The sequence below is a fragment of the Mus pahari genome, chromosome 13, assembly GCF_900095145.1.
Source record: "Mus pahari chromosome 13, PAHARI_EIJ_v1.1, whole genome shotgun sequence".
In the NCBI taxonomy this organism is placed as follows: Eukaryota; Metazoa; Chordata; class Mammalia; order Rodentia; family Muridae; genus Mus; species Mus pahari.
In genome coordinates, this window is record NC_034602.1 from 36,020,333 (window position 1) to 36,042,650 (window position 22,318).

Below are 22,318 nucleotides of genomic sequence, written 5' to 3' on the forward strand. Positions count from 1 at the left end.
TTGTTTTTCCCTTCGAGTCTGGTCTTTACATCTTTTGCATTTTTATGATCTTACTAAAACTTTAGGGGATATGCATAAAGATTTGAGAAGTGGGGTTAGAAATTATTGTTTCACACACTCAAACTGATTAGAAGTTGAAATTATTTAAGGTTGGTAAGGACTACATTCAAAGTGGATTTTGGGGACTTTATGTAAGATATGTAGACACAGAAGTAAAGGTGAAGTGTAGATTGTGGAAATAGTATTGGATTAATAAACCAAACAGTGAGAACAGTGCTTTATTGAAAGTTCATAAGAAGGAATGCTAGTTGTCTTCAGGTAAGAATCCATAGGTGTGGGTGTTAAAATACCTCTACATTGACCATATATCAAACACATTTTCTACAACTAGCATGTAACTGGTCTTACATTATATTTGGCCACAGTAACTTATTATTAATAACTTCCAGGTGCCAACTGCTAGTAATAGAACTTGGTAGGTCTTGAGTTGGTGCTTTTAACCACTCTGCCTTTGTAACTGGTCTAATATTAATTCTAACCTGGGATCTTTATGTCTATAGTATGTGACATTTAATGTTGCCAAAGTGCATGACATTGAACTTTAGCAATTTCTCATCATTAATGAGGAAAAAGTTATTATCATTATCCAGAGCAGAAGATACCTGAAGCTGCTTTAAAAAAAATAGCATCAAACTCTAGATAAAACATTGTAGCACTGTGGTAGTCTGATTTTATAGATGTCTACGAAATGATAAGTGGTGAACAGCAGATACAGCACGATGCATTAGACAAAGAGGTAATGTGTGTCCTGGGCAGGACAGAGTGATGGTGTGTGGGAATTGATGATGCTATTTAAAAGAGCGCTGTGGTTAATTAGAACTGAAAATACAGAGAGAAAACCAATAATAAGATAATACTGCTTTCATTAAAGAAATTTGCTTTGAAGTCGGGGAAAAAAATTACCTTGGCAAAAATTAAAAAGCACCACTTTTAGCCTCCAATGTGTTTTGTTAGTCACAATAACTTTGTTTCTGGTATCAACATACATCATGCTTTTAGGTAACTGCTTTTAGTCAAATTTGTATTTCACATCATAGAATAAAACGTTTGATATATTCATTCAACAAGTATTTGAGAGCTTATTATGCCATTCTGTTGTAGGTGCTAGAAAGACAATAACAGAAATGGAAGCCCTGATCTTAGCAGATCTTTTGTTTTAAAAAAGAGCAGTGGTGGAAAACTGTTAGATAATTTTTAAAAATGAGATATGGGGATAGAGAAAGAAAGAAGCTGCTGTTGGAAACATGGTGTTATATGATGCTGCCTAGCACTTAGAGATCTGACTGTGCTGAGGGGTGCAACCCTTGGCAGAAATCAGAAGTAGAAATATCTTCCAATGGGAGGATTCCTGACACATTAGAGAAGCAGCAAAAAGGCCAGCATAATCCCTGTAGGGGATGAGGTGCCAGCTGCTTATTATAATGGATTCTGATACTTTGTCCAAGCAAGATGTAGCTTGTTTTTGGTTGCCAGTACAATTACTTGCTGAGTACACATTTAAATGGCCAACATGAGCTAAGGCATGCATGTGTATGTGTGTGTGTGTGTGTGTGTGTGTGTATCATTATTTAAAATGGTAATAGACTAATACATGATTTAATGATAGCACAAGTCCTCTATCTTTTCATAGACATGTAAAATTTAAAAGTATGCATTTACAAATGTTTTACATATCGTATTTTTTACATGAATTTATCTGTGTGTGTGTGTGCAAGTATTTGGCTGTGTGTATGTGCCTGTGTGTGTGCATGGGCATGTATTCATAGCTCAGTACACATTTGGAAGTCAGAGAACAACTTGTGGGAGTTGGTTCCCTCCCTCTACCAAATTGGTCATAGGAGTCAACTTGGGTCTTCAAGCTTGGGAGCAAGTAACTTTACCCATTAAGCCATCCCACCAGACCTGATGTTAATGTTTAAAGGAGATTGCCTAGAAGAAGCACATATTCATTATTTATGGATGTATTAAATCCTTTGTGAAATGATTATTCTATAAGCTTGCTTACAATTATAAGGAGTAACTTGCCTCATAAGCTAAGATCCTGTGGGTTATCAGGAAACTAAAATTGTTTCAGTGAGATGGAGGTTCTTCTTGTAAAGTGGAGCTTGCAGAATATGCCAGATGAATGAGAATGGCCCCCATAGGCTCATATATTTGAATACTTCATTAACCCTTGGTCGACTGGGAAATCTGAAGAGATGTTGCCTTGTTGGAGCAGGTGTGGCCTTGGAGGAGCCATGTCACTGGGACCCTGCCCGGTGCCTACTTCTTTGTTCCTGTCCATCAGGGTATATCTCTTAGACACTTCTCCAGCACCATTCTTCCATATCTCTATGCTCCCACCATGATGACAATGAACTGACCCCTGCAACTGTAAGCAAATCCCCGATTAAATGCTTTCTTTTATAAGAAGTCCTTTGGTTATGGTGTCTTTTCACATCAATAGGATAGTTGCTAAAAATGTCTAAGTTCCTTTTCACGTTTCTGTTATCTGAACCATCCTGCTTTTGCCTAAGACTCCTGTAGTTTAGCCATCTGTCTGCATCTAAGCAAATAGAACAACAACAACAAAGTCTTTCCCTTTTAAAGGATAGTTTTTAAAAATTATATATCCCACTTTTATCTTTTATTCTGTGTCCAGATCTTACACAGTGTGGCAAAACCCAAGAAATACAATTTTTATGCTTTGGGTCTTTTTTTCGTAAAAGAAATTGTTGTTGCTAGTAAGCGTCAGAGTCAGTCTGCACCACCAGCCTTCTGGACTAATAGCAAGGGATTACTTCTAAGCAGGCTTCTTTTATGCATTATTTTGTACTGAAGCTTAAGTATAAGTAGTCTATAGATTTTAAGTAGTGCATGCCTTTTCCCATATCGTCTTATCAATAGGAAGTCAGTCTCAGGTAGTCAATAAGAGAATCAAGCCAGATAGTTCCCATCCTATCAAGCATTCCTACCAATGATGAAACCTCAGGCAAGTGACTTAATCTTTCTTGTGATAAAGTGTTTTCATATTAAAATGGAAAGAAAACAGTATGAAATCCAAAGGATTGTTAGCATGATTAAATAATTGAGAACTATAAAAACTCCTTGCATATAATACACCTACAGATGTTGACCATTATTTCAATTGACTGGTACCTTGTGCAAGTGGTTTTTGATCTCATAAATAAAAATAATTATGAAAGTTAACTTAAAATTTTATATTACTATTTTCACTGTAGTGAAGGATAAATAATTGAATAATTTGAGTCTATATTTGCTCATTTAATTGTGAAGTTATTATATTATGATCTCTAATATTTTAGAACATAAATAAAAATATATACTCATTTGCAAATATTTTTTTAACGGTGAACTTGTTTTCTGTGCCTTTTTAAGTCCATCCAAATGCCAATACCTATTAGAGATGAAATTTTTGTCAACATAAGGTTACCTGTCTTTAAGGTAGAAAAAACCTTAGGAAAAGGGCTCTGCTCCCTTAACGTAGCATCATAGCACAGAGTTCTGCATTCCTGGGTTTAGCTAAATACTCCTTTGTGTTTTGTTTGTGACGCACAGTGCATGCATAATTCTTACAGCAGTGAGTAAATGTACTGAAATGTGTTTCTGTCTCTCTGATGCCACAGTAGGAAAAACATGTCTCATGTTTTTAACTTTTGTGTGCTGCTTTCTATCAGGAAAGAATTGGACTCATCTGCCATTTAGGGTGCTACTTTTGAAGAAATTTACTATTTTAAATCTCATGTCAGAAAAGAGCAATTTTGATAGCTTTAAATATTTCTCTAAATTTGATTTAAATACAACAAAATGTTAAGAAAGTCCTGATGTGACTCCATTAAAGTATTATGACATGTTACTAAAATTCAGTTCAAAGAAGCTGCATTTCTTAGATCTTTCTATTTTGTACCTTCTCTGTATATTTTTCTGATTCTCACTGCAGTCCACGGTTTCAGAACAGTAAACACAATTATATGTTTCTAGAGTTTGGAAGTTCTATTTAACAGTTCATTTAGTTAACTAATGTCTTCTTTCATGAAACTTGGGAGTAAATAAATGGTGGTAAAATATCCTTTTAAGGGAAAATTGCTTAGTTTTCTTCACTGTATGGAACCAGAAATCAAAATGTTCATGAGATCATTTTATACATTTTTATATGTCCATCTCTGCATCATTAATATGTGCATGTATACATATATTTATGATCAAAATTGGATTATCTGCCAATTATACTTATATTGGTAGGTAAACAATTCACTTCATAAATAGAACAAAAGCCACGATCTCTGGCTTGTAGAGTGTATTTGGATACATTAAAGTCTTTTTCAGGTTTGGGCTAGGGTAGCAAGGTTGGATACGTATGCTCACCCTTCTTATGGCAGTGAATTCCATGTAGGATTGCTGTCCTTTTAAAGGAGAGCTGTGCAAAGGGACTAGATTGCAATCCTAGTACTACATTTTAGTGTAGCCTTAAAAGTAGACCGTCTGCTTCAGATACCAGGAAAAAAAACCCTGCGTTTTAATGAGCTGCACTAAGGGTCATCCTTGGTGTTGGCATTAGCCAATTGAATATTGTGTCATGCAAATGCTAACTGAACTACAGCTTTTTTTCAGTATACCCAGTGTCTTTGTAGCAAACTGTTGTCTCCCAATTTTATAAATACAGAGTCTTCAAGAAGAGTGACTTAGAACAGACACTTTGTTACTGTTCTTACAAGCCTTAGTATTTTTGATTTTCCTTCATAAATAATTTTTAAACTCTAAATGAGGGATATAATTATAATATATATAGCAATATCCTAGGAAGTCTTCTTTGAATTTCTTTATTTAAATATGACAGTATAAAACTACATTAATTTTTATATTGTAGTTATTGATTTCAAAATATAAATATATTTTTTGGAAACTTTATTTTTGGTAAGAAAAAAAAACTAGAGAAAAAATCAAACTGCTTGGGTCCATTTTTAAACCTCCTGTATTCTCAGGACTAGGGCACCCTTGCTGCTTTTAAAATTCAGTTAGAGATAAGCACTGTTGTATTTTCATTTGATCTCAGAGCACGCTATGCTCTAAGGCTTGGGAACCAAGATTACCTATCTCCTTTTGTTTTCAGGTTTCAAAGTTAACATATATGTTGAGTTAAAGATTAACGTTTTAGTTTAAAAAATATACAGTGCTTAACCTTACTTATCCCCCCCCCCTTTTTTTTTCAAAGAGCTTCATAATCCTCAAATTCTTTTCCTGTTTTTTTTTTTCAAGGTCGTTTGAGCTATCCACATCCAGGAACTGACAATCTGTTAATGTTAAATGGTAAGTTTAACGAAAGATTTTATGTTTTCATTTGGTTTATACAAATGAAGATTATTATATACATATTCTCCTGAACATCCCCATATAGACAGCTTAGTCATTTATAAAATGACTGTGGTCAGGCACAGCCGTGCTCTCCTGTAGTCCCAGCTCTGCAGGATGTTGGAATGAGCATCATGTGACCCATCACATACACACCATTCTGGGCAACATAATGAAGTCTCAACTTGTACAAAAATGAAAACATTCTGTGGGAATTAGGCATTTGTATGTCCCTTAAAAAAAAGAATAGTCATTGGGAAGTTTATTTATAACAATATAATTCAGCTATCCCAACCTCAGGAGCAATCCCTGTTTGAATGTTGGGGTTCTATTTCAAGCTATGACCTAGGACAAGTAACTTTGTTTTTATCGTTCTATTTCCCACTCTGTAGACTGGAGATAGAATCTCACAGCTTATAAGAGTTAAGTGAGATAAAAGTTTGCAAAGAACATAGACCCTACTACTCAGTATAAGCCCTTGTGTGTGTTTTAAGGAATATACTGGTGAATTTATAAATGTAGTGATCACACTGATTTAACGTATTCTAATCAGAAGTTTACCAATATTACCAATATAGGAGTTTACCAATTAGAAAAGAAAAATTTTGATTAAAGTTTCTTTTTTCTATATTGGACAAATATTAATATATTTATAGTCACAGGCTATAGCTTAAACATGAGAATGGAATGGGAACTGGGGTGATTTTCAGGACTAATTTTAAATTAGAGGCGGGCAAGGAGAGGCAAAGAGGAGAGAGAACTAAAAGTAATGCTTGTTTAAAATCACGTGATTGTGTTGGCGTGGCTCTTATTCAGTTAAGGCTTTGTTGAAATAAGATGTCTTGAAGTTGTGGAAGCAAATCTGAAAGTAAGGCAACTGCAAAGTTAGAGTACATGGACGGTGACGATAGTGACAGACGGGAGTGTACAGCAATGATGACCATGGTGTACCGAGTTTCCTAACACAGCAGTCTAGTGTAACCTAGTCTAAGTACTCAGACTTCCATAGAAAGACGAGGCCTGAAACGTTCGTCAGGGACCCTTTTATTCCTCTTTTCCCTCTCTGTCCATCTTGTCTTTGTTTCTCAGTCTGTGACTAACGTGACGCTATTGAAACTGAATTTAAAATAGCAAACTAGCTTACTATTAATGTTTTGTCTATTTGATTTGTAAGATATGATAAACTATATATAGATTCACTTCCCTTGAATATTCTGTGTGGGAAATAAAAATAAATCACATTTATTTTAGCTTCTGAAAAAGGCACTGAAAATGTCCGTTTCCATGTGTCAGAATACATTTGGAAGAAGGCACCCTGGTAGCCTGCAGAGGTGTCTGAGTTACATTACCCACAGCAATCTTAGGTGGGTGCCTAGTGGTAGCCTGCAGAGGTGTCTGAGTTACATTACCCACAGCAATCTTAGGTGGATGCCCAGAGAATGACCAAGACGATTACAGCACAGTGCCAGTCACCAGAGCAAGGACGTTGGAAAGGCACAATGATTTTGTAGTTTTATGTTTTGTTTTTGGCTTTTTGGTTTTGTTTGGTTTTTGTTGTTGTTGTTGTTGTTGTTACACTAAACTGTTAATTAGTTGCTTTTGCAAATTGCTTAAAGTCCTATGAATCTTGACTAAATTATTATTCATAAAGAAGACATGAGAATATTTTATTTCAGGGAAGTTAATATCTAGTACAAAATATGCTTATTTAATTTTATTATTTTCTAAATATGAGCACTCTTAGTAGTCTGCCATTTGAGGCCATAATGCTTACTCAGTGAAGAAAGACAACCTGGAAACTGAGCTTTTTTAGCAAGGGACTAGGGAAGGAAAAGAAGGTAATGACTCTAGGATATCAATATGTATTCAGGACAGGAGAAGAGACTGTTTCTTGGGGACAAAGAGTTAAGAGGTTAAAGAGTCGCTTAATAGGTGCATCGGGGGGTGAGGATGTCTTAAAGAATGAGATATGAAGGACACCAAATATAGGGAAATAACAGTGCTTGGAAGTAAGGAAAATTTTTCTTTAACAAATGCAGTTTAGCTATATTCTTAGCATGTTATGTTCTCAGGAAACCAGGGGATTAAGTGATGTTAGCACAAGGCTCCTTCTGTATTAAATAGTTACTAAATATTACTGATTGGTGAAGAAGTATAGCATCTTATTATCTAGATTTAATTCACTGTGGAGTAGGTGTTTAAGTTGCTTAGCCATTGCTTCTTATTATAGTAAGCATAGCTAACCCTATTCACTTTAATGATAAGTGTTTAGTGATACATTTCACATCACCATGTTTGGAGAAGGTTTGTGGATAGCATCAAACCCTGACACCAGCTCACCTTTCTGTACAACCTGGAGCAGCATGCTTGACTTAACCTTGACATCATTCCTTAATATCTAAGCCAGAGCACACTGCTTGCCTCACGGGACTGCTGTAAGGACTGAGCAAATTCATGTACATATTTAGAACAGTTTCTAAGAGTACATATTAGCTGGGGGAGAGCTAATGATGGAAATCTTTGCGAAAGATCATGGAGGATTGGAAGTTGAGTCCTGTGAACAGACAAAGAACTGGGAGGTTTCTTCACATGTCATGTGATGAAGAGACAACATAACTGGTATTTTCAGCTATGGCAAGAATATTGTATATGATAAGCAGAAAGCTTGTTTTTATTATTGCAGGAAAACCAATAGGAAGAAGCTATATTAGAAGTTGTACATAAGGAAAAAGTTTGGGTCCCTTAAATTTTCTGTCGTGTGAGACCCTTGTTCCATAGGGTAGATGGAATAAATTTCAATGATACACAGATATATTATTAAACAAATGCACGGCTATTGAAATTAAGTAGTATTTTTTGAGAAAATACATAGAGCTGACAGAAATCAAAAATTACAGTACACCAAGTCTGAATTCTTTAATTAAGTATTATATAATATAAATAACAGTGATACAATGCAAATTAGATATTCTAAAATTAGAAAGGCCGTATAACTACTTAGGAGTTAATTATGTGTTATGGCTAAAACTTTCAGACAAAGCTTTAAGTTAATCTGGGGAATAGAAACTTAATCAGGACACTGGTCATACACTGATCATTGCACTCGGGAGCGCCTCTGCCAGACCTATAACTCTGAGGTACCGCTACTCAGACGTCCCTTAGCACAGCACCCACATAACTCAGGAGTTGTATAAATTCAAATTTTTAAATCTAAAGTGCCATATAAGCTGGAGCCAGGAGTCATTGTGACAGGAGGCAGACACTAGCAGACATGTCAGCTGGAGACTAGCCTGGGGTGCACCTTCCATCTATCTAGCCAAGACTACATAGTGAGACCTTGCCTCAAAAAGGGAAAAGAAAAAAAGGCATATAAATGTAACCACAGAGAGGCTCCTGTCTCTGAATAGACAGTGTTCCTCAGATAAGTTTGAAATAAAGTTGACTTGAAGGTTAAAGATTATTATTATTGTAAATCACTGTTATATGTCTATATTTAGTGCTCATCAGCTTTTTAAGAAAGTCACATATGTGGCTGTTTAAAATATCAGTTTTAATTATTTAGAATGACAGAATCTTTATACTTTTGAGCGTATAAACCTAACATATGTAATATCAGAGGAAAAGTATTTTCTGTATTTTTTTGCAGGAATAAGGAAAAATGTTATGTATGTCAAGTATTTGTCTCTATTGGGATTGAATTGCATTTCCCTACTCTTTCCCAAAAGAAAATTAGATATTTTTATTAGTACATTTACACAAAAGGGGAGCAGACAGAACAAAGTGTGAGATGGGGGACCTGGTGGTAGCAAGCTAGTTTGTAGTTTAAATTTGCATTTATAATCCATACATACACCATTTATGTGATGAAGTGCTTGTCTTACTTTGAAAGTGAAATAAATCATAGGTATCCTTTAATTAAGGAAATTTATCCAATGCATAGTGTTGCATACCTGTCATCTTAGCACTTGGGAGGTAGAAGCAGGAGAATCAGGAGTGTTTGATAATCCTCAACAGCTTAGTGAGTTGGAGCTTGGCTTGATGAGACCCTGTGTCAAGAAAACAAGCCCACTATTAATGCTGTACTTCTAAAGGTGGATGCTCTAAATCTACTATATCAATTTATGAAGTGAGGAAACATGGGTAGCCTTCAATCAAGGCTGCTCGCACAAGGAAGTGTGAATGCAGTTGATGATGATGTGGGGTTTTGAAGAGAGCTGTCATTTGGAGCATGGGTATTTTTCTTTTCAGTTTTGCCCTGTTAATGTTAGAGAAATAATACTTGCTTTAGCTTCTCATCCATAGAATTTTAACCTCTATTTCTAGCTTATTTAGTGTTTTTCTTCCTATGCTGAAGTAATTTAGCTACACTGAGCTGAGAACCAGTAGTTAGGACCCAAAGTCCCTAAACAGCTGTTCTGTTTCCTTATTGTTATCTGGTTAGAACCTGAAGAACATCATCGGTAACCTAACACAAATGTTAGAGTCCTTTGTATAAAAGTCTTCAAACTACCTCAGAGCCTCCTTTATACATAAAGAGTACCAGCAATCTATGAAGAGTTAGTTACTTCTTTATAAATGTTTTATAAAATATATTTTGAAGAATAAATCACTTGAAATCATATTCTTATTTGGAAGTTCAAACTGTTTAAAGAAAACCTAAAAAAAAAGACTCGGGGAAAAAACAAAAACTTTTTATACACACAGTGTTCATGTGGTAGCCATCTTTTTTGATGGAGGTTGCTCACTACTCTGCTGCAGAGATAGCACTGAAACAGATCCCAGAACTCACATAGAAACCTTACATGTGAAACATGCCTTAGGCTCATCGTTTGTAGTACAGTGGTACCGACATGGTGATTTCCATGACAGGGTAAGATAAATGTTTCCCATAATTTAGCTTTACTTGTAGACCATTATGTTTTACTTACTAACTCCCCCCAGTGTGTATTCATGTGTCGGGTGTGGCTATGTGTGTACCATTTGCCCCCTGGGGAAGTCAGTGGATGGCTGTCAGGAGTCTGTTCTCTCCTTCCAGGTTGGGTTCCTGGGATTGAACTCAAGTCTTCTGGCTTGCATGGCAAGTACTTTTACACACTGACTATCATACTGGCCACATTTCTAGTTTTGGTAATATAGAGACATCGAATCTGAGAGTTGTCCAAAAAATAAGTAGAATGACTCTTTACAGGTTTCTGAAATTTCTCTGGTATGAGATAGTTAAGAAAATTTTCTAAATAATTATGCTTAAAGCTAGGAATGACATAAATCATAAGATGCTGTAAATATTTATACATGTTTTCACTATTTTATTACTCTGTAGTCCCATCTAAAAGTCTAACTGTTAAGAACATCAACAGGACTGGTGGGGTCTTATTAGGTCTGGAATTATTGGCCACATTCTAACCTCATCACCATTGATGTTTTGATTTCAAAGTTGTTAAAAAATAGTTTTCATTTGTTTTATGAATCTTTGATCTCTTGAACTATGGTTAAAATTCTCCATAGTAAATTTAATTTTAATAATATTATTGGGACTCCCCTAGGAAAAGCAAGAGACCTAACTCTTGAGGTGTTGCTCTGCAATGTTTTGGGACCTGTTAACCACTGGAAGATTCATTGTAGCTATTAAGGGAATTTTGTTCTTTCACTTAATAGCTCTGTTTAAGTTACCTTTGTCAATTGATTTTGTACACTTAGTTTCCCCTTCAGGTGAAACTATTTTTAAAGCCTCTTTAAGCCTTAGAAGAATTAAACAAAATTCTAAAAGTTTGGTTTATGTTTACCCTCACCCTAAGCTAACACATGTGTCAAGTAAGGTATAGATAAGTAGACTTTGAGTCTTTGGTGCTCAAGAACAGACTGACTGTGTGCCATAATGACAGGGGTAGTGCTGCTGGCGGTCTGCTTAAGCCTTATGCTTACCAACTTGTTTCTGGGAAGTTGAAATGACTAAGAGATAACATGTTTTCTGTTCCTACTCATTATTATAGGAGAATTAAAGCCATATTAGCATAGAGTAGCATTGCTTTAGAGCAAAGACTTACTGTACAGTTCAAGATATATTTTTAAGCCTTGCATAACACAGAACATATTTAGTATGTAAAATACATCTTTGACCTTTACGTTTTGTACTTTAGAGAGTGGACATTTCTAATACAAATTTGAACTGAGATTTAATTCAACATTGAATTTTTCTTGCTTCCCCAATCTGTTAGCATGAATTAAGACCCCAGTCTTCTAGCATTCACTTTGTTTTGTGTATTGCTTGTGTCATATAAATTATCAGGCTAAGACACTTACTTAGTGCACTGATTGGGGGAAGATTTTCTCAACACTGCTAACTTTCTGTGAAGAAGTCACATTCATACATTATCTTTGGGAATGGTGTAAACTGCCAGCTCCTTTCTACCTTATATTGCTAACATTTATCATTCTATGAGAGTAGTCATTTTAATTTGCACTAGAATGCCTTTTATCTAGAGGCAGACACATAGTCAGTAGCTCTTACATGTCAGAAGACTAGAAAGTGTCATTTATGTCATTTGCTGTAGTCTCTGACTGTTTCCCTAATTGGCTTTGAACTCAGCTTTGATTACAGGATTTAGTTTTATAACTCACTAACAGTCAACTTTCTTCACCATCTACATTTTCTGGTATGGCCTTGCCAGCGTTGGCTGCAACATACTGATGCTACATAGCTGGTGAACAATATATACCATACAATTTTAATCAAAAGAAGAAAAATAGGAATTTAATTCAAGCTAGTTTCATTTACTGAGAAAGCTATTTTGGGAACTATTTAACTGTAAATTGTTAAATATCTCTATCATGATTAGGTGAAACATGTATTTGAGAGTTTTAAATAGATAGGTGTTTCTGTCTGATTTTACAGCTTTCAGTTACTCAGATAGCATATGTATAAAAGTACTTGTGAAGAATATATCTGACACATATCACATGTATATCTGTACATATGTGTATGTGTAAGTGCTTTATAAATGGTAAAATATGCAAAGTTTAAGTGCTTACGTTATCCTTGGTCTTAAAGTAGCATTTTCTAGATGCCCACATAGCTTTTCATGTCATGGATATCTGGATGTGTGGGCTTGTTTTTAGTTCTAACATTTTACAATTTGTCCTTTGTTTACATGCAGCAAGGAGTTATGGGCGAAGACGAGGTAATTCCTTTCTGTTTGCTATAGTTCATCTGTTTCTAATTGGGCCGTGTTGATCAATGTCATAATTACTGATCTCAGAATTTTTTTATACAATGTCTGAAAGCTCAGAGAAGAATCACATGTGGATGTGAGCACTTACCAACTTTCAAATTTTAATTCTTAACCTCTAAGGGTGTATTTTCATACTAATGGTTGTTAAATAAAATCTGTCCTTAAACTGTCCAAATTTTTAACTCTTATTAAAAATTATGTCTGTATCTTCTAAAATAAGGTTGTTGTATTATCTCTTTAAGAAATAAGGTGTTAGTATTAACCAGAGTGTCATGTGTTGTGATTTTCTACTCTATAACCTATTCTCTGATCAATGACGCTGGTTTTTGTTTGACTCAGTTGGAAATGACACCTGTGTAAGTAGATTACTGTCATCAATGACAGAACCCATGTCCTGTCATTGATTCTGTGAAGCTGAGATCCTGTTCAGCCCCTTTCTCTACCCCTGCATACCCCTTCCTACCTTCTCCCTTACAACAGGATTTCCATGAGCATTCTTATTGGGACCAAGGAACAAGGCTTTGTGGTATGGGGCTACTACTGAACTCCCGGGAAAAGCAGGACCGCCGTCTGTGGCTGAAAGCTCCCCTTCCCTTTACCATGTGCAGAAGTGGAAGGAAAGGCAGCATGAGAGGAAGCGAAAGCACATGAGTTGAGCCGTGAGCCATACCAGAGAGTATAGTTTCACACTCGAATAACAAGCGTTTGCTCTCCCCTCTGGAATTTCCCTGAAGCCATTGGAAGATAGACAGCAATAACCGTGTTCTTGGTTGTATTTGACACATATGTAGAAGTGTCCTCTCTGTTGATAAGTGAGTCTCCAAACACATAAACAAAACCAGTTATCACCACTGACAACCAACGCTAGTATTTTCTGTTCTTAAGCGGTGGCTCCTGCTTCATATTTCAATTTAATTTCATTGCTGGAGTCTTGACTCTAAATACTTTACTGAATCTTTGGGTTCTTTAGGTTTCTAAAAAACTGGAAGAGAGGCCAAGTAATTTTCTAAAGGCTGCTATTAGTAAGCTAGAATAGAGTGGGACGGTTACATGTTCAGATCTATGTTATAGATCTCCAAACACATAAACAAAACCAGTTATCACCACTGACAACCAACGCTAGTATTTTGTGTTCTTAAGCGGTGGCTCCTGCTTCATATTTCAATTTAATTTCATTGCTGGAGTCTTGACTCTACTTGACTGAATCTTTGGGTTCTTTAGGTTTCTAAAAAACTGGAAAAGAGGCCAAGTAATTTTCTAAAGGCTGCTATTAGTAAGCTAGAATAGAGTGGGACGGTTACATGTTCAGATCTATGTTCTAGATCACTTGACAGTAAAGTGTGATTTTTTTTCGGGGGAGGGGTGATTTTAAAATGATAGAGCAGTTCAGAATTCTTTTCATGTTGGACATCTTTTATGGTTTATCTCTAGTAACTTGCATTAAGTCAGTTAGGCATATTCTGATATAAATATAATGTGCTAAATTTTTAAGAGCAAGGTATCAGACTCAGTGGTTTTCTTATTATAGCTCGGGTCAGTTACTGCAGACAATGATACAGAGAAGGAAAATAGACACTTAATTCTTTGCTGCTCAGATCCTTCCTAGCTGTGTCTCACCTTGGGGACTGTAAAGAGAAGCAGGTGCTCCACTTCAGAGCTGCCTCAGCACAAGGCGGAAGCACCATAGTTTCTTGTCTTGAACTGGCAGCCTCTCCATAACCCCTGGGAGCTTCGGCCTCTTTTCCCTCAGGTTTGTCCACGGTGGCTGTAATAGAGTTGTAGACCTCTAGAGAATACATAAATTCACTGCTGCCCTTGCAGTTCAGATGGTCAGATGAAAGGTTTACCGTTGAGACTAGCTGCTGTGAGATTTTACTTGAATTTGGAGTACCTTGGCTTGATAAGTAAAAGGAATATTTTAGAAGACAAACCTGCACACCAGAAGAACAGTTCAGAAAGGAATAGAGATAGTAGCCTGGCCATCTTTCTGCTTTGTCGTCATTGTCCCCTCCCCTGATAGAATAGCTGTCTCCAACCCTTCTAGCCACTCCTATTGTGAACTTGTGCTGTAGATTTGATAGGCTAGTCAAGTGTTGTGTGTCCACTTTGGTCATTCTTTTTGGTTAGAGTAAATAAAGCTGTTCATGAGGGATATGTCCAAATGAGTTGGTGCAACTGGCCAAACGCAAGTCCTGTCAGCGCCGATGCTGGGGGTGGGGGTGGGGGTGGGGCAGCCTCAGATGTCAGAAGGCAGTCCAGCTCCCCGGGACCAGTGGACTTTAGAAGGGTTTTCTTCCTTCCCACCTTTGCCTGACCTTTCAGTGCAGCAAGGAGCAACACTCTCTTGTTTTAAAGACTTCCCACTTGGCTGTACTAAAATCAAAGTATGCCAAAATAAATGTCTTTGATATATTTTCAGTTCCTTAATAATGTCAACAAGAACTTTAGCTCAAGCTGGCTCTAAGTATTGATTTGTGAAATATACTTTAGGGATCATCAAAGAATAATTATACCAAAAGTAATGAACAAAACCAGAGATATCTTTCTCAGAATGCCAGGAACCCTGGGGCCATGGGAAGTTCTGCTGCATTAGGAGAGGAGGGCACACGAAGCTCCGCCTATCAGGAACATTGCCTTTCCCTTGGGGTTGCTGTTTTCTTTAGTGTTTCCTCCATCCTGTCCTGAGAATGGGCATACTTCTCATTAGAATAGGGACAGGATTGTTCTAGGAGCTCTGTTAGATTATTTAAGCCCTGTCACTCAGAATTTTCTATTTCTATGTCACAATCTGTCCTTCTGATAGAGGAATAAACAGCTATCTCTAGAAAAAATAAAATGCATTTAGGAATATTTGAATAATAGAAATAAAGAACTTATTTTAATTAATGTACTAAGAAAGCATGGGGCAGGGGAGCAATTAACCCAAAAGTTGGTATATTGCATTTGGATGAAAAGATAAGAGAAATAATTTTAGAGGGAGCAAGTTTTGGAAGCTGATGAGGTTTGGTATATGCACAGTAGCTGTTTAGATTTACATGCCACTATATACAAAGAGTTATGAACAGTTTAATATAGAATATATTATTTATTTCCAGGGTTTTTTTCTCCAATAATCTTGTAGAGTGTATTGATGCTCTACCTTCCACATCTTTGATAATAATCAGAGAAAGAGCAAAATCTCTGAAGCATGGCAAAAACTCTCAGTGGAGTTGCCGCACATAAGGAGAGCTGGCCATGGCCTCTGGGCGTGGCTTCCCGGGTCTGAACAGGGTTAGCTTGGGTAGCTGCACTGGCATTTTCTACTGTTTGTTCGTTTTGTTTGATTCCCACTTTGGTCACCTTGGAGCTACATCACAGTAGAGTTTGAGTAGTTATAGCACAGAATATACTGCTCGTAAAACTTAATTTACAGCCCCAAAGAGGCTGTTATACAAACTATACCCTGCCATATGAATTTTTAAAGAAAATAAAATTTCAATAAGTTTAATTTTAAGGGAAATATACCTGGTAATTAAGTTTTCGAAGATGCAAACTACTAGCCTAGAATTGATTTCCTTGGTTCTTTATCTTGTAAGAAAGGGGAAAAATTATTTTTGGGGCAAAATATCTTCAAAGAATTGCACATTAAGTAGTAGCTCTTTCCCTTCTGTGGAGGAGCGTACCAGATAAGTGACTGCTTGTTCAAACTGTGGTACTCGAGAGAAACCAATCCTGAACCCACCTCTACTGTCTTGATAATTAGAAAATAAATCCTTGCATCACTCACATTGGCGGCTATTTACAGCTTCTTTCATCCTAGGAAATAGGAAGAATATTCAGATTCCCTTTCAATTTAAATATATGTGCTTTTACATTTTTAAAATGTTATACTATTCTATAAATGAAATTATGGAATAATTCATAAAATTGAAGAATCCTGCTTAGAGTCAACCTATAAAATGCAAATATTTTCTTCCCGTACCCCTACATTATCATGTTGAGAAATGTCTTTTCTGAAATTCTAGAATAAGTTCAAAATCTGAAAAATGAAGTGCAACAGTATGTTAGCCAAGCATCAGCATCAGCATCAGCTTCTCTGACATATGTGCTGCCCACACACACTATCCACAGAGGTACATAAGATGGGGCAGGGGAGACAGCCGTGCTCAGAATCCAGTGATGCTATTGTATTTTATATATAAAAACAACAGCAGAATCCATGTATTTTCTAATCCTTTTTTAATAGCAGTTTGAAATGTGTAACCTGAATTTATAAATGTTGCAAGGAGGCTTAAGAGTTTCCTACTAAAAGTATCCAAATTGCTGACTATAGAGTCTATCAATTATTTATTTTTCCTGATGATTGCCAGAAGAAACCATAATACTAACACCATTGTGCCTCCAACTTGATTTTCCTAATGACTAAAATGATAAACTTGGAGTGTCTTTACATATACTTAGTTTTTTAATCAATGATCTATACATCCTGTTACTTCCTCTTTCAAGAGTATTAAACTTAATCTGTTTTTTTTTTTCTTTTTGACTTTTTGAAATACAGCAATCACTGTTTTCTAGAAATGAAGATTCTGATGTGTGTGTGTAGCAAGGGAAATGTTTTTAGCCACTGTGCTGCATCTTTGTTCAGCAGAACTTTGGTTAAGGATACATACACTGTGTGTATGGTTACAGTAAGCACAGTACGCAATTACTGATTGACTGTTAGTATTGTTGCAGTGCATTTGTTGTGTAAGTATATGTATAATGTTGTAGTTCATAAAAATCTTAAGTTGCTTTTGGTCACCTCTTATTCCTCTTTAGATTCTAAATATTTATGATGTTTTGATTTTTTTATCAAACTAAAAGTCATTTAGACTTGTTAATTTTATTTATTGTCTGTTAAGCTTGCATAAAAATACTTGAAAATGAAATTGTGGTCAAAATATTAGCACTATTAGTATGTCTAAATTCAGTCCAGCATTTGGATTAGTCATTTTAAATTCCCTAAATCTAAGCAGTTGTTTCCCTACTCTTTCTCTCTTTAAAATGCAGGTTTATTCAATTAAATAAGATAAGTTGGACAATTAATGCACAATTAATATAAATTTTAATAGATATTGATGGTGTTGCTTTTATCAAAGGAAAGAAGGAAGGAAGGGAAGAAAGGATGAAGAGTGGAAGGAAGGAAGGATGGATTGAATACCTCTAATCTGAAAATCCAAATTCTAAGAAATAGCAAAATAAGAACCCTTCCTGGCCCAAGTGTTTTAGAGATAAGATATTTGACCTATAATTTAAAGTTGAAGAATTTTTTCTATTAATCTCAAAGAAAATATAAACATTTATTTCTCATTGACCCTTATTTCTGATAACAAAGGAAATTTAGAAGTTTAAATTAATAGAATGGGTTTCTAACAGAACAATTAAATTTCAATTTCAATTGATATTATCTGTTGAGTAATTCCTGTTTCCTGTAGAATCTTTCTTCTGTTGTTGTATCCTATAAATTTTACACACTTATATCCAACACGAACACACACATATATATGTGTATGTGTGTGTGTGTGTGTATATATATATATATATATATATATGTAAATGTATACATGTAAGTATATGTATGTCTATATAGTGTCAGCAAGGAACACAATTCTCATCTAAAAAGGAAGAAGAGATAGTTTATTTGGGAATCAAATATGAATGGCCACAGTCCAGGAACACTACTTGAGATTGCTTCTACTGATAGTTCCAGTGTGGAAGGAAGACTTTATTTGGCTTTTGTAGTCACAGAACTAAAGAAAGTCAAGTAAGCTGGTGGTAATAATCAGATAGGGGGACCATGCAGGAGAAGGTTTTGTTTTCTTTGCAGATTAAAGAATTAAAGAGCAAGAAAAAATCAAAAGTCGGGCAAATTTCATTAGGGTTTAAAAGAGAACCCTCCGAGTCCTAATTTCAGCAGCTGCCCAGAGGAAGAGAAGCAGATGAGAGGAGGAAACCTTTAGTTAACACAGTATAACGTCAGTTATACCATGGATAAGCACTTAGTGGGGAGAGAAGCTTTAGAGAGGGTAAGGAAACCTGAAGCACCAGACCAGGCACACTTAGGGTCTGGTGAGCATTGGAGAAGGAAGGAAAGCGAAGTGGTCAACACCTTTCTGAGACTGGCGCATAGACCCAGCCAAACTTGATGACATCCCTTAAGGACTGTGCTAGAGGGCAAGGGTTCTGGGAAGAAAGGGCACATTATCTCTTTAAAGGGTGGTTATTCCACCAATCTCTTTAGCATGGATTGTAGTAAACCTATGTCTTGAGGGTGGACTTTGGCCAGGTGATTGACTGGCACAACTAGATTAACTTGGTTATGTTTTGGATCAGTTGGAGAGTTAAGTCTCCACACAAGCCAGAGATTCTACCTTCTAGACCAGAAGAAACTAGTTTTCCATAGTAGACTGGTGCTGTTGGTGTAACAGTAGGCATGTTACAGCAAAATGAGAGATGTCTGCTGTAGGCCTCAGATGTTGTCTGATGGATAGTATTAGCTGAGGGGTTCATGGAAGCTACTCCCACTTTCTGCACTCATTCAGTCAGCTTTGTGGAATCTTTAGCATGGCGTGGCATTTTCCCTGGGGACTCCATTTTAGACTGGCTTGCTCATGGTCACAGGTATGTAGCTCAACCCTCCCTTCCCAGCCAGTTCACCACAGGATGCCATGTTCCTAATTTTATTTATATCACATCACCATGAGTCACACATTTCAAAATGGTAACATGTTAATGGTATTTTATTTAAGTATTTCTAAATCATGGCACATGTTATATAGAATGTATACTTGTCTTTTTGTCCTAAAAATATATCCTTCATTTAATCTTCAAAGAACAGCTTGTCTGCATCATACACTTTGCTCCTTTTGCAATACATTTCTGAAGACTAGGCTTCCTTTCATATCTGCATCGGACTAAACATGTACAATACACATATCCCTGCATGTGGCACCCAAACAGCTTGCTGAAAACTGCTGCCATCAAATATGCAGATAACCTCAAACCCTTCTTTTCATTTCTTGAAATTATCAGTCATTTGCTTGATGGTTCTTTTTCCTTCTTCCCCCTGATGTTTTGTTGATGCTGCTGTCCTAGTGCTGCTCTGCTTGCTTCCTCCCCTCCTTCTTTCTATGATGAAACTCCATGCTCACTGCGGTGCTGTCCTCCTCACAGCTCTCTGGAATTCTCATCAGTTACACTGCACATTTTTTTTTTTCTTGGAAATCTGTTTTCTTGAAAAGATCACTCTCCTGTCTGTAATCTGATTCCACTTTCTACTGTGCATTTGTTCTCAGCACCCAATCAGCACTCGAAGCTTTTTGTGTGGTTTAACACATCCTCCTTGCACCTGTATTTGACATTTACTCCTTTATATTCAGCCAAAATGTGACTTTGTCTCTTTTCTTTCCACTGTTGTTTCTCTTTCATTTCCCATCTTTGGTTTCCTGCCTTCTTTGTAGTTTGGATCCTCCCTAAATCTCAGCAGCTCATTTGTCTTCCTCAGTCATACAAAGTTACTTTTTTTTTGGGGGGGGGGTTGTTTGTTTGTTTGTTTGGTTGGTTTTTTGGGGTTTTTTTTGGGGGGGGGGGTGGCTCCTGATTCCAGGCAGTTGATTGGGAGTGGTAGTTGTTTGCTCATTTGTTTTGTTGTGTTGTTTTTCCCCCACCTACTAAGTAAAACATATTCTTTTAAGGTAAATTCTCTTATCTTCAAAGGGCTTTGCTTTTATTCTGGCTCTACATGTCTCAGCCAGGTGTTAGCTAGTACCCTTGAAGATCCAAGAACTTCCCTCCCTATTCAGTACACTGCTGCTCTCCTCTGCTCTACTTCCTTTCCAGCATTTTGAGGCTTTCCTATAGAATGTACAGCATCCTTACATGTATAGATCTTACCTCTTGTGTGTGTATGTGTGTGTGTGTGTGTCTGTGTGTGTGTGTATGTATTTCTTGAGGATGAAAGCACTATATTTTATCAGGTAGTATTATTTTGTGTGAGCATACAGGACATCTAACATCAGCATTGCTTCATAAGACTGAACTAGACATGCCCTGTGAAGTGGGCTCAAATAGGAACTAGAATCCTAATACACTGTTCTGTGCTTTCCACATGTGCATAAGTCCCCTCTACACAGTCATGATTGTCACGGGTGATAACTTTAAGACTATAGACAAGTACAACTTGCAGCTTAATGTAGCATCTTGCTTTCTTGGTTTCTTTTGAAATGTCCTCTTACCTATTTGACTTAATGCTGTTTCCTTTTTACCACCAATTTCTAAAGAATCCTGTTGTACATTCAGGCCTAAGTGTTTCTTATACATTAACTTCTTTCTGCAATCCATAAAAATTTGAAATGAGCTAGTAGATTTGTTTCTTATGTGCTGTAGTTATTATCGTGTGACTCTCTTCCTTTTGTTGCTGTGTTGCTGGAGATTAGACTTGGGGCCTCATCTATGCTAGGCAAGTATCTGCTCCAGAACCACTTCCATAGCTCAGTGGCTTTATTTCTGAGTCATACTGAGATCACTTCTCTCTGTACTGTCTGTATCTCCATTCATTTTTATGCCAGTCTCATCTTAGTGCCTAACCCTTTACATTTGACATCAATATGTTTGGCTTTACCGGTATGTTTTATCAATTTTTAGTATATGAGATTCAGTTTATATTTGTTCTTATATTTTAGGTCGCTCTTCCCTATTTCCAATAGATGATAGCTTGTTGGATGATGGTCACAATGATCAAGTTGGTGTTTTAAATTCACCAACATGTTATTCAGCTCATCAAAATGGAGAACGAATTGAACGCTTCTCTCGAAAAGTTTTTGTTGGTGGGCTTCCTCCGGATATTGATGAAGGTAAATTTATCCTGCTTTAAAGACAGACAAAAAAACGAAAACCACCAGAGTAAAATGTAGTTTTGAGCTGTTGAAATATGAAGGTAATTGAACCAAGTACTTTTAAGGTCTAGTAAGTATTTTATCATATATATAATGTTACTGTGAGCATTTTTATAAAGGACAACCTTGTTCTAGTTTACTTAAAGATACAGAAACACAGTATAAAATCTAATAAAGTAGAGACAGAACATAAAATAGAAAATTAGTATTATGCAAATGATAGCAAATGTGTTAAAATATACAATAAAGAAAAGTATCTTAAGGTAAAAGTTATAAGTTATTTAAACTATTTTTATAATGTTATGGAAAAATCTACCAATTCATTAATAGCCTACAGAGAAGATATTTCTAAATTTGGAGATAATTTTCAGTATGGTTTATACATCTGCAAATATATTCTGCATATTCTAACATATATTAGAGAAGATCATTGAAACTGACCAGATGGTATTGAATGTCACTGAAACTATCTGGCTTATGTTAACCTTGGTGTGTTTTACTGACATAATGGGTAGTCTTGTTTTAGTAACTGATAGTACAGCTAGTCTTGTTTTAGTACACCTTATTCCAACAAAAAAATGGTTTTACTTGTGAACACCAATAGCTGTTTTAGTTAACTTGATAATGATGACATGTTTCAGTCTAATGCTACTTATGATTAAGTATAAGAATTCATTAATATTCAGGTGAACTATGAAATATTAGGATTCATACTGAATACATTACCTAGTATGCTGCTTAAAATGAATTTATTTTGATGGAAATGAC

The 22,318-nt window shown here is 36.1% G+C and overlaps 1 protein-coding gene across 12 annotated transcripts in view; it reads left to right on the forward strand.

Annotated features, from left to right (window-relative positions):
* The window catches only part of Cpeb2 (cytoplasmic polyadenylation element binding protein 2), a 51,521-nt gene that overhangs the window by 20,859 nt on the left and 8,344 nt on the right, over positions 1-22,318 (forward strand). For 4 of the 12 annotated variants that reach the window (XM_029544939.1, XM_029544943.1, XM_029544940.1 and 1 more), the window contains 4 exons: positions 5,317-5,367; positions 10,445-10,486; positions 12,564-12,587; positions 21,338-21,508. In XM_029544939.1, coding sequence (XP_029400799.1) covers positions 5,317-5,367; positions 10,445-10,486; positions 12,564-12,587; positions 21,338-21,508 — 288 coding nt within the window. The remainder of the gene's footprint in view (positions 1-5,316; positions 5,368-10,444; positions 10,487-12,563; positions 12,588-21,337; positions 21,509-22,318) is intronic. The other 8 variants (XM_029544941.1, XM_021210465.2, XM_021210463.2 and 5 more) reach the window with 2 other exon arrangements.